Below are 15,165 nucleotides of genomic sequence, written 5' to 3'. Positions count from 1 at the left end.
GGGGCCTGGATCCCTGAATGACCATGTGGAAGACAATTCAATCAAAAACAATGCCACCAGGTTCTGCTGCAAGCAAGAAATAAGCTTACTATGTTAAGCTTCCAAGAACCTGGGGCTTATCTGTTACAGCAACTAATGTTATCTTAACTAGTACACTAGCTTTGACTTTGGGCAAGTTACCCAGCCCCTCTGCGCCTCAGTTTCCTCATCTGTAAAGGGGCAAAGATGCCAATAATATTAATACCTATTTTGTGAGGTTGTTGGGAGGACCAAATACATTAGCAAATGCAAAGCTACCACATTGCCTGGCCCATAATAGCACTTTATAAGTGCTTGTCCCTGATGCACTTATATTATTATTGTTGTTGTTATTAATAATATTATTTGAAAAACAATGGTACATCATCAAGAATGTCTACATTGCACTTATGTGTAAATATTTGCTAGTTTTCTGGTATTTTTTTTTCTTTTTTTTACAATTTGAGGTTAAAATTCTTTCCAGCCAACAATTTCCAATTTGACAATAAAAGCCAGTGATGTAACAGGATTGTGACAATTTTCTTCACAGGAAATATTTCAAGAGCACAGTCATTCTGCAAGATGTAACACCTAATACAAGATGCAGCATGTCTCTGGTGTCCTAGTCAGGGTTAAAAAATGGGAGAAGGAGACCCACAGTGCGTACCTTTCTGGGTTAACAGCTAGATATCTCATAAGGCTCAGGACTGAGGAGATGTGCACTGAACTCTGTAAAGTTTTAAAATATACTTGGGTGTATATTCCTAGGTATATATCTAAGACAAATAAAAATATATGTTCACACTGAAACTTGTACATGAAAATTCATAGTCACATTATTCATAATTGCCAAAAAGTACGAACATCCAAGTGTTCATCAACTGATAAATAAAAAGGTGGCATATCCAAATAATATTTTGTAGCCATAAAAAGGAATAAAGTGGCCAGGTGTGGTAGCTCATTCCTGTAATCCCAGCACTTTGGGGAGCCAAGGCAGGCAGACCACTTGAGGTCAAGAGTTCAAGACCAGCCTGGCCAACATGGTGAAGCCCTAGCTCTACTAAAAATATAAAAGTTATCTGGGCGTGGTGCCTGTAATCCCAGCTACTTGGGAGGCTGAGACAGGAGAATTGCTTGAACCCAAGAGGCAGAGGTTGCAGTGAGCTGAGATCGCACCACTGCACTCCAGCCTGGGCGACAGAATGAGACTCCATCTCAAAAAAAAAAAAGGAATGAAGTACTGATACATGCTACAACATAGAGGAAACCTTGAAAACATTATGCTAACTGTAAAGGCCAGTCACAAAACACCATATAGTCTATTATTCCATTCCATATATTATTCTATTATTCCATTCCATATATATGTTATTCCATTATTACAATAATATATATTATTCCATTTACATGGCATGTCCAGAGTAGGCAAATCCAGAGAGACAGAAAGCAGATTAGTGAAGACTTGGGGTTAGGAAATGGGGAGGGGAGGGGTAGTGACTGCTAATCGGTACAGGGTTGCTTTTTGGGAGGATGAAAATGCTCTAAAATTGATTGTGGCAATGGTTGCACAACTATGAATATACTAAAAACTACTGAATTATGCCTTTAAATGGGTGAATTGTATCCCAATAAAGCTGCTATATTAAAAAAGTGCCCACTCCTCCAAATGGGTCAGACCACCTCTCGTCTGGACTTGAGCTTCCATCAGAAGGCAGAGCACATTCCCAGCTCATAAGTAGTCTTTGGGAATTCCGTGCTCTGTGTTAAAATCCAGGTCCATCTCTGTGTGCAAGTGATGATGACATGACACACACATGCTAATGAGTCTGAAGTGAAGATGAGGGGTCATGGCTGGAAGTGTAGCTTGGGGAGTTACCAGCATATACAGGTAGGAGATGAAATTGTCGTCCACACTCACATGAAAACTGATAACCCATTGATACCAACCCTGCACAAACACAGCCTTCCAACCCAGAGATATAAGCAGGAGTGTTGTTTTTCTTTTTCACACAAGAGCATAAGCTAGACCATGAATCACACTTCCCAGAACCAGTAATACTGAAAGGGCTAGGTAGCTAGGAGCCCAAATTACTTAAATTGATGTCATATCATCTGAAGAGGTGACATTTAGATCTCACAAACTGAACGACAATTGCCATCTAGCCAATTCATGGCCCTGGACTCCTGTTTCCCACCTGCTCCAACACCAATTTAAGCAATTCTGAACTTTGATCTCCACGGCAGAATGTCTCAGATTTATTGAAGCATCAGGTCCCAATTGTGCTAACATCCACCCTGGCAGGGCCATTATGAGGTGTGAAATCTGGGTGCCTATCACCCTGGCCACGTTCAGCACAGTGACAATCAGAAGGAACAAATCAATCTGCCTCTCTGTAGTCATCATGAGAGCCTTGCAATTTACTGTAATGATGGCCATGGAGGAAGTGCAGGCGAAGGGATCATTCCGTTCTCTGGGAACTTGGGCATGTGCTGAAGGAGCTGCTGAGCCCACCAAGAGAGGCCTTGCAACATTCGGCCAAAAGGCAGCTGCTACTCCTTACATGGGGCTATTTCATAACTCGCCTGTATTCTGAGAGCTGCTTTAAAATGGAATTGTGTTACCCTCCTCCTGTGTTTTGCAAACAGCATCAAAACTGTTGGTTCCTGCTGCCCCAGCTTCTCCCAGCTGTCATTATTAATTACCTGTCATCTGCAGGTCTGCCTCACCAGGGCTGGGAGCCAGGGAGAGCTCAGCCTTATGGTAAATAGAAAAATCCCTCCCAACAGAGAGGAAAGTTTATTTCCAAGTCTCAAATGTGGGAGAATGGGATGAGGGAGGCAAGAACCAGGGTCCCTTTGTCAGTCTCCCCACCAACTTCCACTTTGCAGGGCCAGGGAGTTCTGATTCCACATAGAGACTACAGCAGCCTCTGCCCCTTACCTACTCAGCTAGGGTCGTAACCAGCCTGCTACATTCTGCCAGCTTCTGTCCCCGGGACTCTGAATCTGAGACCTCACCCTGGACTCTGAGGAGTCTCCTTGATTCAGGACTCAGGCACTTGACAGATGCCAAGAATTCTCTGCTCAGAATCTCTGCACCCTGCCGTCTCGCTGCCCACCTCAAAAGACCTGGCATGCCCTGCTTCCTAAATGTGGTGATTAGAACTACAGACCCCCTCCTGAATTCCTCTCTCCTTCCCCATCCCCACCAAGGGCTCCCAACACATCCCACAGCCAAAACCATGCTGGCCAAGACAAAAAATGCTTTCAGAATAACTGTTTTGAATTGAAAAGTCAATTTAATGCTGTAATTGGCAGATTAATGATTCTACCTATGAATGTATCCTGGAAAGAAATGAGCACAGAGTCTGCTCCACCTGGGTTTATGTTACTGAAGGAGCAGAAACAGGCCGCCAGCTGTGCCCCTTGGTAGTCCTACATCATCATCCCCAGGAGATGGCCTGCATTTTCATGAAGAGCCTCATTCATGGCTTCTCAGAGCCAGGCTGCTTTTCACAGAGTAGAAGAGGGGAGTTGCCTCTGGATTTTAAAAGAGGTAAGGGAATGAGTGAACGGAATGGAGTATGATTCAATGATGAAATAAATGTCCTGACACATCCCTCCCAGGGAAAGCATCCACCTCCTCCAGTGACTCCCCAAAAACACTCCCTGAGGTGTCAGGTGTGATAATGATATGCTCCAACTGGCTCAGATTCATTCTTCAGAGATGCAATGAGATACCTGCCTACTGAGTTCTAAGGCAGGTAAAGGAAACTGAGCCCCTGAGGCATCAGCCCAACCCACTCTGTCAAAACCCAGCTGAAACTTGGAAGGTTCCCAAAGCCCATCCCTTCTCTTGTTTCCCTGGAGGGGAAAAGGGTGGAAGGGGGATTCCCTTTGCTGGCTTCAAGACCCAGCTTGAAATCACCATGTCTCCTAAGGGCTCCACCTAAATGTGTCTACCGCAGCACTCAGCCCACTGTCTTGCGATTACCTCCCATGTGTCTGTGATTGCCAAGTTTGTTGTAAGTCCAAGAACTCAGAAGTTGGGAGGTGGGGAGAAAAGTGTGCAAGAGAAAGAGACGTCTTGACCAGACCTCCACTGGCTCTCACACAGGAGTGGCGAGGGCTCAGAGGGGAAGAAGGGATGATGGCTGTGCTTCCCAGGCAGCTTCAATGATGGCAATTCCCAAGGCAACCACACCCTGGGCTCTGTCAGAAGGGAGTAGACACTGGGGTGACACACAGGGCCATATATGGATGGCAAGATGGTCACAGAGAATGTTCTCAAATAAAGGCCTGCCTCTGAGCATGTTACTGGCCAGATTGAAAATGTCCTCTCCCTGACCCATCACCCTCCCATCCCACCTCTTAGGTAACCTGGTCCTGCCAGCCCAAGGCAAACAGAAACTTTCAGCCTCACAATGTTGGTTTTATTTCCAAGCAACCTATCAGGGAGATCACCCAGACCCAAAGGCAATCATTTCTTCTTGACTATCAGTTTTAACCTACTGATGATAACAAGCTAATTATCACACTCTGACCCTGTAAATGCACTTTTAGGACTTTATCCAAAAGAAAGTACTATGATTTTTTTTAAAAAAGCTTTAAGTTGCATTATTTACAGAATAAGATACCCAGTGATGATTCAGACAGTTAAGAAGAATTTTAGGTAGCCTTTGTTAAGTACTAGGTACTATGCTAGGCACCAAAGACACCAAAGCAAGCAGAATAAACACAACTGTTCCCCTCATGGCATCTGCAGAGCAAACGAAAAAAAGAAAGGATGCTGCCCAGTGCCTACGCCAGAGGCCTCCGTGTGCTGGCACTCTGGCCCTCAGGCAACGCCCTCATTGGATTTCCTACTGATTTCAGGCTGCACAACCTATTGAAAACCTAACAGAACGTGTTTACATCTACTTTTTTGAAGTATTTTATTTCTGAAATAACAGTAGGGCTTTCCTCAAATGTTGTTCTTTGTTCCATGACAGCAAGTGGAGATTTTAGATGCTTACAAATGTTTACATGAGGATTTCATCTCTTCTCCTGGACTAATGGCTGGAACATAATTATGAACTGTGCTTGTTAACCAAATAGAGATATTCCATGAGACAAGAAGGCTGATTCCTAATATGGAGGTGTCCTTGGGCCAGTGCCCACTTATCCTGGTATCCATCTCCTCCTCCCGACACAGAGGTGCCTTCATTAGTACAGGAAAGAAAGAGGTCTTTGTGATGATGTAATTCCCAGACCACCCTACACAGACAATAAAACTGAATTTGAGAGAAGCCTGGTGAAATAAGAGCTCAGAAATCACAGAATACCAGTGCAGCAAGGGCCTAAGAAGTTATTTAGCCTAATCTTCTAATGTTAGAAATGGGCAAATAACACCAAAAGGGGAAGAGATTTGTCTAAGATTACACAGCCAGTTAATGCTGGGCTATTTTCACCAAGGCAAATATGGGGAAATTCATTCCACAGAAATTCTAATATCTATGTGTTTGATGATATTATGATAGGCAGGAGGGCTCTCACCACAGTGTGTGTGACAAGTGGCTGCAATGCAACATGGCCAGTGCTAGCACAGAGTATAGACAAGGGACCACACAGGAGGAAGCATCTCACTCTTCCTGGAGGCACTGTGGAAGGCTTCATGTAGAAGGGGACTTCTGAGTTGGGTCTTTATGAATGAATAGGAGTTAGTTGTATAGAAAAGGGAAAAGGTCTTTCCAGAAATATGGAACAGTATGTAAAAGCACAAACACGTGAAAGAACATGATGTGTCTGGGGGATAAAGAGTGGCTTGCATGGTAAAAAAAAAATGGAGATTTCTTGGAAGGGAAATAGAAGAGACACCAAAAAGGTAAAGGAAGGAATAGTTGTGAAGGCCTTGGATGGTATGCTAAGACCTTTGTCCTGAAGAGAAGCTATCTTTGTGCTTTAAAAAACAATGTAGTGGCAAAAGGAGGAAGAATGGGTTGAACAAAAATGGACCCAAGATAGGAGGCCTAGCTGGGTGGGTAACACGGTATTTCAGGTGGAAAATAGAGTAAAAATTTTGAAAATGAACGATCAATCTAGAGCACTTGTCAGGGCTGAATTAAAGCAGTGATATTTAGATGGTAGACTCAGCAGGATTTCATATGAGATGATTGGACATGGGGAATCAAATGGAGGAGGAGGCAGCAAACCACCCTTGGGTCATGCGCAGGCTGCCATCTATTTTGTACAGCCCGAGTGCTGAGAATGGCTTTTACATTCAGGCTGTTGTACATGCTTCCTTCAATGGCTGAGAGGAAACAAAAGAAGCATATTTTGTAACACATGAAAATCACGTGAAATTCAAATTTCAGCATCTATAACTAAAATTTTATGGGAACACAGCCACATTTGTTCATTTACCTATTGTTTCTGGCAGCAAAGGCAGAATTGAATAGTGCAAACCAGGTCATAGGACGCCTAAAGCCTTAGATATTTACTATTTGGCCCTTTCAGAAAAAGTTGCTGACCTCCTGCAAGATTCCCCAACTCCGTTAAAATCAGCTTATCCTTCCAGTTGCCCAGACCAAAACCTTTGGGGTCATCTAATTCTACTCTTATCTGCCATCCAATCTTTCATCAAGATCTGTTTTATTTTCAAAATATATCCAGAATTTGACACTCACTCGGTCCCTTGCTACCACTCTATTCCTGAACACTACCATCTCTCAGCTGGGTCATTCATTTATTTATTTATTATTTATTGAGACAGAGGCTTACTGGAGTAAGTCTCTGTCACATAGACTGGAGTGCAGTGGTACAAGCACAGCTCACTGCAGTCCTGAACTCCTGGGCTCAAGCTATCCTCCCATGTCAGCCTCCTGAGTAGCTGGGACTACAGCTGTGTATCACCACCCATGGCTAATTTTTTTGTAGAAATCGTGTTTCGCCATGTTGCCCAGGCTGGTCTTGAACTCCTGAGCTCAAGTGATCCATGCACAGGGCCTCCCAAAGTGCTGGGATTACAGGCATAAGCCACCATGCCCAGCCTCATTCTAGAAACTTTTTGCCTCATCTCCCTGCTTCATCTCTGCCCCCTTTAGTCACTTAACACCATCAGTTAAAACAGAAGTGAGACCATGCCACTCCTCTACACAAAATTTTTCCAAGCCTGCCCATCTAACTCTGAGTAAAGGCCCAAGTCTTACAAGGGCTTCCAGGGCCCTACACAACCTGCCTCTGCTTCCTCTCATCACGCCTGAGACCAACCCCACTTCCACAGTCATGCTTCCTCTCTTCTCCAGTCACATCAACCTCCTTGCTGGTCCTCAGTCATGTACAAGGTCCACACCTGCTTCAAGGTCTTTGCATCTGCCATGCCTTCCACCTGCAAAGTTATTTCCCAAGATATACATATGGCTGTCTCCTTCACCTCCTTCAGATTGGGACTCAAATCTACCCTTCTCAATGAGGCCTTCTCTAGCCATCCTATTTAATATTGTCAACCATCCTCAGACCACAACCCTCCATTTCTATTTTTCTTGCTTTATTCTGCTCTCTAGCACTTACTAATGCTTAAACAAAATACACGTTACCAATTTAATCTCGTTTATTATCTTCTCCCCTACTAGAATGTAAGCTCCAGGAAGGCAGGAGTTTTTGTTTTGTTTTCCTTTCTAGCACCTAGTACAGTGCATGGTACATATTAGGCACTCAATAAATAGTTACTGAAAGAATGGAAATAATGGATCAGAAAGTGACTAGGAGATAAGAAAAGAGAAGCCAAGCAGAGATAACTCTTTCAAGGCATCTGGTGAGTAGCTTAAAAGGAAAGCAGTATCAGATTTTCTCCAAATGGGAAAGACTCAAGCATATTTACAGAATGTCAGGGTAACAGAGTGGCCAAAAAAGATGGGAAATGAGAAATAGCATATCTGGCTATGCCAAGTCTGGGAGAAAGCTGAAAGAAATGCCCTTACGAATGAGGAAAGAGGGGACCTCCTTGGAAGGGACTAGGGCCAGAAGGGAGCACAAAAGGACAGTTGCACATATGGATGAGACTGGGCAGATATGGTACAAAGGGAACTTGAAGGAGCTCATAGCTGGTCTCAATTTTCTATTTGAAGATCCAGGGAAGGGTTTTAGGGGCTGTGGACAATAACATGGATCCAATTGTTCAAGGGGTGCCCCTTGAACAATGCAGGTTTGAATTTCAAGAGTCCACTTACATGTAAATGTTTAAAATAAATGTATTAGAAATTTTTTTGAGATTTGCAACAATTTGAAAAAAATTGCAGATGAACCATGTGATCTAGAAATATCAAAAAAATTAAGAAAAAGTTAGATATGCCCAGGAGTTCGAGACCCACCAGGGCAACATAGCGAGATGCTGTCTCTATGAGAAAAGATATATTTTAGAAAAATGAGAATGCATACTGATTAGAAGAAAAGGATAGCTCTGCAGTGCTAAGGGTGCTACTCACTCTAGAAACCATACATTTGTTGCAAGGTTTGTGGATTTTTCTCCAGCAACACTGGGCAGTCAATGATAATCAAGTGGTAAGCACCAGTACTAGTAGAAGAATTATGAAATTAAAGCCTTCATTGGATACTTCAGGTCCTGATCAAAATGTAAAACTCTGGGAGATAAAAACTTAAGTGAATGAGTAAATGACAGGAATGACCAGCGCTGCCAGCCTAATTCAGGTGCCTTCAGCAGACAGATACAATTCAAGATGGTGTTCCTCGAAAGAGCAAGTCTTGATGACAGATTCAGAGAAAGAAAGCTGAAAGTGGACCTCTGGCAAGTAGACTCTGAAACGGTAGTCTAAGAATCCACACAGAAGGGCCATGTCCAACAGAAATGGGATTGAAAACCCAAAAGAAAAAGAAAAAGATCAACAGAGAAAAAAGCCACTTAAGTTACAACTCATAAGAATGGTGTTCTTATGACATCATAAGAAAGACACCATAAGAAAAAGAGGAATGGAGGGTTGTGGTCTGAGGATGGTTGTCATAAAGTGCTGAAATGTGACATCTTGGGAAACAGGAAGATCTCACTCGCAAAGAAAGATCCCTTAACTCCTAAAGAGACAAAATAGTGTCGCACAGGTTCCATACAGTCATGGGCTACTAGGCTATTTATAGAACCTGAAAAAGCCATGCAGTTCATAATAAAAAGACTATTTCAAATTTCAAAGACCAATGAAAATTGAGTTGTCAATTTTAATAGGTACCATTATTTGTGCCATGCAATGCATTTTACATTCTCGATCTCATTGAAACTTCACGACTTCCATGTAGAGAAGGAATTCTTAATCTCATTTTATAGATGAAGACACAGAGGCTTACAGGGGTTAAGGAACTTGTCTCAAGTCATAAAATAAATAAGCGGTTGAATCAGAAATCAAATTGAAATTTGTCTGATCCTAAAGACCATGCTTTTAACCCCTATTCTCTCTTGGACTCTAACACTACTTTTTCTTAGGAAAACACAGAAGTGATGACTAGTTGAATGCATTCTTATGAGTCATTCTATGATATAGGTTTCCTTAGGAGGACATTTTTTACATGAAATTATTAACATAATACAATTGATCCTTGAACAACACAGGTTTGAACTGCAAGGGTCCACTTACATGCAAATTTTTTCCATAACTATATGGGAAAATGTTTTTGGAGATTTGTGACAATTAGAAAAACCTTGCAGATGAACCATGTAGCCTAGAAATATAAGCAAATCTATTATAAAAAGTTAGAACTTACCGAAATATACACACACACACACACACACACACACACAAAAACCGTACCTGATGCCATTTGCAGTTGAGAGAAATGTAAACGTAAAGGTGCAGTATTAAATCCTCACTGCACAAAATGAACTGTCGTACATACTGTACTACTGTAATAATTCCACAGCTACCTCCTGTTGCTATTGTGGTGAGCTCAAGTGCTGCAAGTATCTGCTTAAAACACCATGTGATGCTAATCATCTCCACATGAACAGTTCGTCTCTCCAGTAAATTGTCTATGGCAGTTAAAAGTGATCTCTTGAGGTTCTCGTGTATTTTTCATCATGTTTAGTGCAATACCATAAACCTTGAATAACACCATGGGACTCTAACGAAGTGCCACTAGAGACGCTAGAAGTACTCCCAAGTATAAGAGAAAGTCATGACATTCTAAGAAAAGTTGAATTGCTTGATATGTACCATAGATTGAGTTGTGCAGCTGTGGTTACCCACCATTTCAGATAAATGACGTAAACTTATAGTATCGATAAATGCAGCATAGTTCTGCAAATGTATTTTCCCCTATGATTTTCTTAATAACATTTTCTTTTCTCCGGTTTTCTTTATTGAAAGAATACAGTATGTAATACAAAATATGTGTTGACTGACTGTTATCAGTAAGGTTTCTGGTCAACAGTAGGCTATTAGTAGTTACGTTTTGGGGGAGTTAAAAACTATACACAGATTTTTGACTGTACAGGGGGTCAACATCCATAACCCCCACGTAGTTCAAGGGTCAACTATATTCTAACAAGTATTATATATTTCCATTTGTTGTGTCCAAAGGGGGGACACAGCAGGTATCAAATGAATGAATGGGAGTCCTTGAGCCCAGGAGAATTCTATATCAAAGCATGGAGATAATTTGTGGACAGACTAATGGCAGTGATCTTGAGGAATGACAAGTTCAAGAACACCAGGGAGAAAGTAGAAGAAGACAGATTCTACAGAGCAGAAAGCTGTGAGCTTATCCAGCATGCAGAGCAAGACCCAGCCTTATTATTACTGAAGTGATGGTTAATGGGGCCCTATACCTACCAATCATCACTTCAGCACTGATCAATGCGATCCAGCACATACTCACTAAGGACAGTCATTTCAGAACAACCCACTGCCTTCTTTGACTGGGCTTGCAGAAACACCATGTGAAGCAGCAAGCAGCTGGAGCTGGGTGGTGGCCAGCCCTTCAGAAGAGGCTATGTGTTCTCCCATTCATCTATTTACAGCCCCTGGATTAGCTGACAGACTGAATGACAGAATCAGGACTGTACAGTGAAATATAACAGGGATGAAAATAAGATCTTGCACTTGGTTTCAAAAACCCAACTGAGTAAATCCAAGATAGGGAAGTGTGTGATTTAGGAGCAACAAATATAAAAATGTCTTTGAGTAAGCTGATAGCAAAGCTCAATGAGAGATCACAATGCGACGTAGCTGGCAGAACAGCGAAAAGAAACCTTAGCTGCATTAAAAGAACATAGTGTCTGTGCTAGAATAAGGGGGGCGACAGTCCTAATCTGGGCTGGCTGATTTGCATTACAACTGTACTATGGTGACTTCCGGAGAGCTCACTTTGAGCCTGTCTGCTAACAGGCTGATCTGCTAGGTATTCTCCCTTTACCCTGTCCCTACTGTGATCTATTCTCTGCACTGCTCTGTGCCCTAAGGAAGCTGCCTCTATATATTGCATTATCCAGATCCCTTGCTCTGATGACTCCCCACTGGGTTCAGCACCAGTAGGAGATGCAAGGGCAAGAAGAGAGAGAACATGCAGAATGCGCATTTCTTGTGTCACTCTCTCCTTGCTCCGCCTGCCTATTTCTGGCAGTGGCTGCATCCCTCTATGACTAGAGTTCCTGTCCAGTAGCCCCTCATCCACAGCCCCAGCTTGTAATAGGTTTCACTTTGCTTCCCTTGTCCCTTCAGGCCCTGAGTGGTAAGTGCTTCTTCCTGTTGCTAGCCCCTAGGGACCTCAGCACCCCTTCTTAGTTCCCTTAACCCTGCCCACAGCTCTGTCAATAGCCCCTTCACTAAATTATTTTCAAAATCTCAACTAAATTGGCCTTCTTCTTCCTGCAGCGACCCTGACTGAAACTAAACAGACAGGATACAAAGGGCCTTAAAATTACGTCTGTGAGGAATAGAGGATGCTGGACCTGGTGGAGAGAAGACTCTAGAAAGCAGGATAGCCTACATCAGCAAGGTATTAATAAAAGTCCACCTTGGACTCATTCTCTGGCTCCACCAAAAGCAGTAGGTATGGAGAGATAAATTTTGGGCTAAATATAAAGTAAACCTTTCTACAGAGTAGGTAAAGATGGTTCTCCTGGTAGGTCATGAGCTTCAATACAGTATTTCTCAGTTGCCCCATCTTAACCTGGATGAGCCTATATCAGGAAAGCTGTGAGGAGGAAGTTAGAAATATGATCTAGAAAAGAGCTTTCCAAGCCAGGGTCTCATGATTTGCCACCAACTGTAACCTGCTCAATGGGTTACCAAAATAACCAAATTGTGAAGAAACTTTCGTATGTGTTTTGCTACTTCTTGTTTCAATCTAGGGAACAGAAGTCTGGTTCTTCATCAAGTCTGATAATCCTCAACACTGAAGATGCTTTTATACTTTTAGCTAATTTACAAACATAACACATTTTACACGTCATCACAGCTTTCAAAAGGTTATTACCAATTCACGGAGCAATCTATTAAAAACATTTTTTAGGGGAGAAGAGAAGTTGATTAATGGTTACAAATATACCATTTGATAGAAAAAATAAGACCTAGTGTTAGTCTGGTAAAATAACTACAGTTTATAATAACCTATTGTATATTTCAAAATATCTAGAATTCCAATGATCCAGCACAGAGAAAAGACAAATATTTAAGGTGATGGATATCCCAAGCACACTGATTTTGTCAGAGGCATGTGAACCAGAGCAACTCCATCTTGAATGGGGCTAGGTAAAATAAGGCTGAGTGAGACCTACTGGGCTGCATTCCTAAAAGGTTAAGCCATTCTAACTTACAGGATGAGACAGGATGTCAGCACAAGATACAGGTCATAAAGACCTTGCTGATAAAACAGGTTGCAGTAAAGAAGCCAGCTAAAACCCACCAAAACTACAAAGACGATGAGAGTGACCTCTGGGCCTTCTCACTGCTACTACACTCCCACCAGCGCCATGACAGTTTACAAATGCCCGATATGGTCTAAAAAGAGGAGGCATGAATAATCCACCCCTTGTTTAGCACATCATCAAGAAATAACCATAAAAATGGGCAACCAGGAGCCCTGGGGGCTGCTCCATCTATGGAGTAACAATTCTTTTATTCCTCTACTTTCTTAACAAACTTGCTTTCACTTTACTGTATGGACTTATCCTGAATTCTTTGTTGCGTGAATCCAAGAACCCTCTCCTGGGGTCTGAATCGGGACCCCTTTCCTGCAACAATTCGATCTTTACAAATTAAATTATCACATGTGCCCAAAAACTATGTACATCATACATCAATTAAAAAACGTTTAAAATAAAATTGTTTAACTCAACTTCTATCTCAAGCACCACTGTGCTTGAGAACTGCCACCTCAGTTTTCAAACCAAAAACCAGGATGCAAAATCTGCTCCTGGGGAAAAAATATTCTATGTGCAAACCACTCTGGGGGGCAAAAAAAAAATAAGTATAAGGTCTCCTCAATTCACCCTGGTGGGGAGCGGCGAGGGGGAAGGTTTTTGCAAAAGCCCTGAATGCTTGAGTTCACAGCAGGGTCGAGGCCCATGGCTATGTTTGTGTACCTCGCAAGTTTTCTCCTTGGGTGGGAGTTTACTATGTATTATTACACCGAAGGTACTCTAGGTTTGCCAATTTTCCGCTCATTCATTCAACAAACACTCGATGTCCACCTACTCCCATTAACAGAGCCCTTCTCGGCCCTCGGGATGGACAAAAGATCCGAAGAGGCCAACACTGCGACGCCGCTGCCAGAGGACGTCAGCAGGTCCAGGAAACGACCCGATTTTAAGGACCAATGAAGGCAACGAGTGAGAGTGACGGCGCCCAGGAAAGTTGCGGCGGAAACTTGGGAAATGCCAGCCTTCGGGCGCAGAGGGCGGGGCAGGGCCTATAGAACCGCGCCGCCTGCGGGCTGGGGCCCGGCCTGGGCTCGGATCCCGCCGCCTCCGGCCGCCACACGGCGCCCGCCCACGGCCCGGCGGGGGCGTCGGCCTGGTTCCCGGCCCAGGAAGCCGGCGCCCGGACCGCAGCGAGCGGGCAGGAAGGCCCCGATAACCCGCGAGCCCCGGGCTCGGTGGGGTGCGTGCGTCGCTCCTGCCCGACGTGCCCGGGAAGCGCGCGCACGCATTGCCGCGCGCCCCACCGCGCCGGGCACCCGCGTCGCGCACCCGCCCGGCCCCAGCGCCCGGGCCCCTCGGCCCCTCCGGCACCTCAGGCTTCCACCGCCCACCCGGCCCGCCCGGCCGCACTCACCCTCCTTGGCTTTCTTCCTCCGGGCCAGGGTCCCTCCGAGTTTCCCCAAGAAGGAGTCATCTTTCTTGCGGGACGGGGGCGACTTGGGAGTAGGGGACTTGGGGACAGAAGGCGACTTCTGCGGGGAGGTGGCCATGGTGCGGCGCAGGCAGCCGCGGGCCGGCCGGGACGCGGAGCTAGCGCTGGGCTGACGCGGCGGGCGGCGGCGGGACTGAGGCTGCGGCTTTCCAAACGGAAGCGGAATTATTCCAAGCATTTGAGGCAGCTCACGCTCGCCTTTCCCTTCCCTCGCTCCCTCCCTCGCTCCCTCCCTCGCGCCGCCCTCTGCCCTGGAAGGAGCTGCGCTCCCGGGGCTGCACCCTGCGCCCCTGGCCTGCCCCAAGCAGGGAGGATGCCCCAAAACTGTCCCTCGCAGGACACGAGGCCGTGTATGCTCAGTTCGGGAGCGCTCGAAGCGGAAAGCTTCATTTACCCAGGCTCTGCACCCACCACACAGCCTGGCGCAAAGCAGATCTGAGAACCAACCCAACCCTGTTACTGCCCCAGGGCCTTCCAACCGGGCTGGCTCTTCCCCAGCACTGCTGCCTGTGGGGTTATCAGACCCACGTCTTGTGCCCACTAGACGCAGCTCCTGGAAGAAATTATTGGAGTGAACCGAAATGTGTCCAGGCCCCACCAAAGTGGGCACAACCAATCACTCTTGAACCTATCCATGACCGCCAACCTCTTATCCCATCCAAGACTGTGATACTTGGAGAGCACAAGGATGGAGCCAAGGTTTCTTACTCTTGTAAGACATCCGTGTTTCTAGCAGCTCAGTGGCTTATACAAAGGAAGATCCCACATGGTGGCAGAAACATGAATGGGAAAGGCAAAACCATAAGCTCCTACA

The 15,165-nt window shown here is 44.6% G+C and overlaps 1 protein-coding gene across 1 annotated transcript in view; it reads right to left on the bottom strand.

Annotated features, from left to right (window-relative positions):
* The window catches only part of PARVA (parvin alpha), a 149,619-nt gene extending 134,965 nt beyond the window's left edge, over nucleotides 1–14,654 (bottom strand). The window contains exon 1 of the mRNA XM_032240788.1: nucleotides 14,274–14,654. Coding sequence (XP_032096679.1) covers nucleotides 14,274–14,529 — 256 coding nt within the window. The 5' untranslated portion in view covers nucleotides 14,530–14,654. The remainder of the gene's footprint in view (nucleotides 1–14,273) is intronic.
* Nucleotides 14,655–15,165: the final 511 nt, after the last annotated feature.

The sequence above is a fragment of the Sapajus apella genome, unplaced genomic scaffold (assembly GCF_009761245.1).
Source record: "Sapajus apella isolate SASKATOON/1434 unplaced genomic scaffold, GSC_monkey_1.0 scaffold47, whole genome shotgun sequence".
NCBI lineage: Eukaryota > Metazoa > Chordata > Mammalia > Primates > Cebidae > Sapajus > Sapajus apella.
Note: the sequence above shows the minus strand (reverse complement) of the source record. Positions and strands in the feature narration are given on the sequence as shown.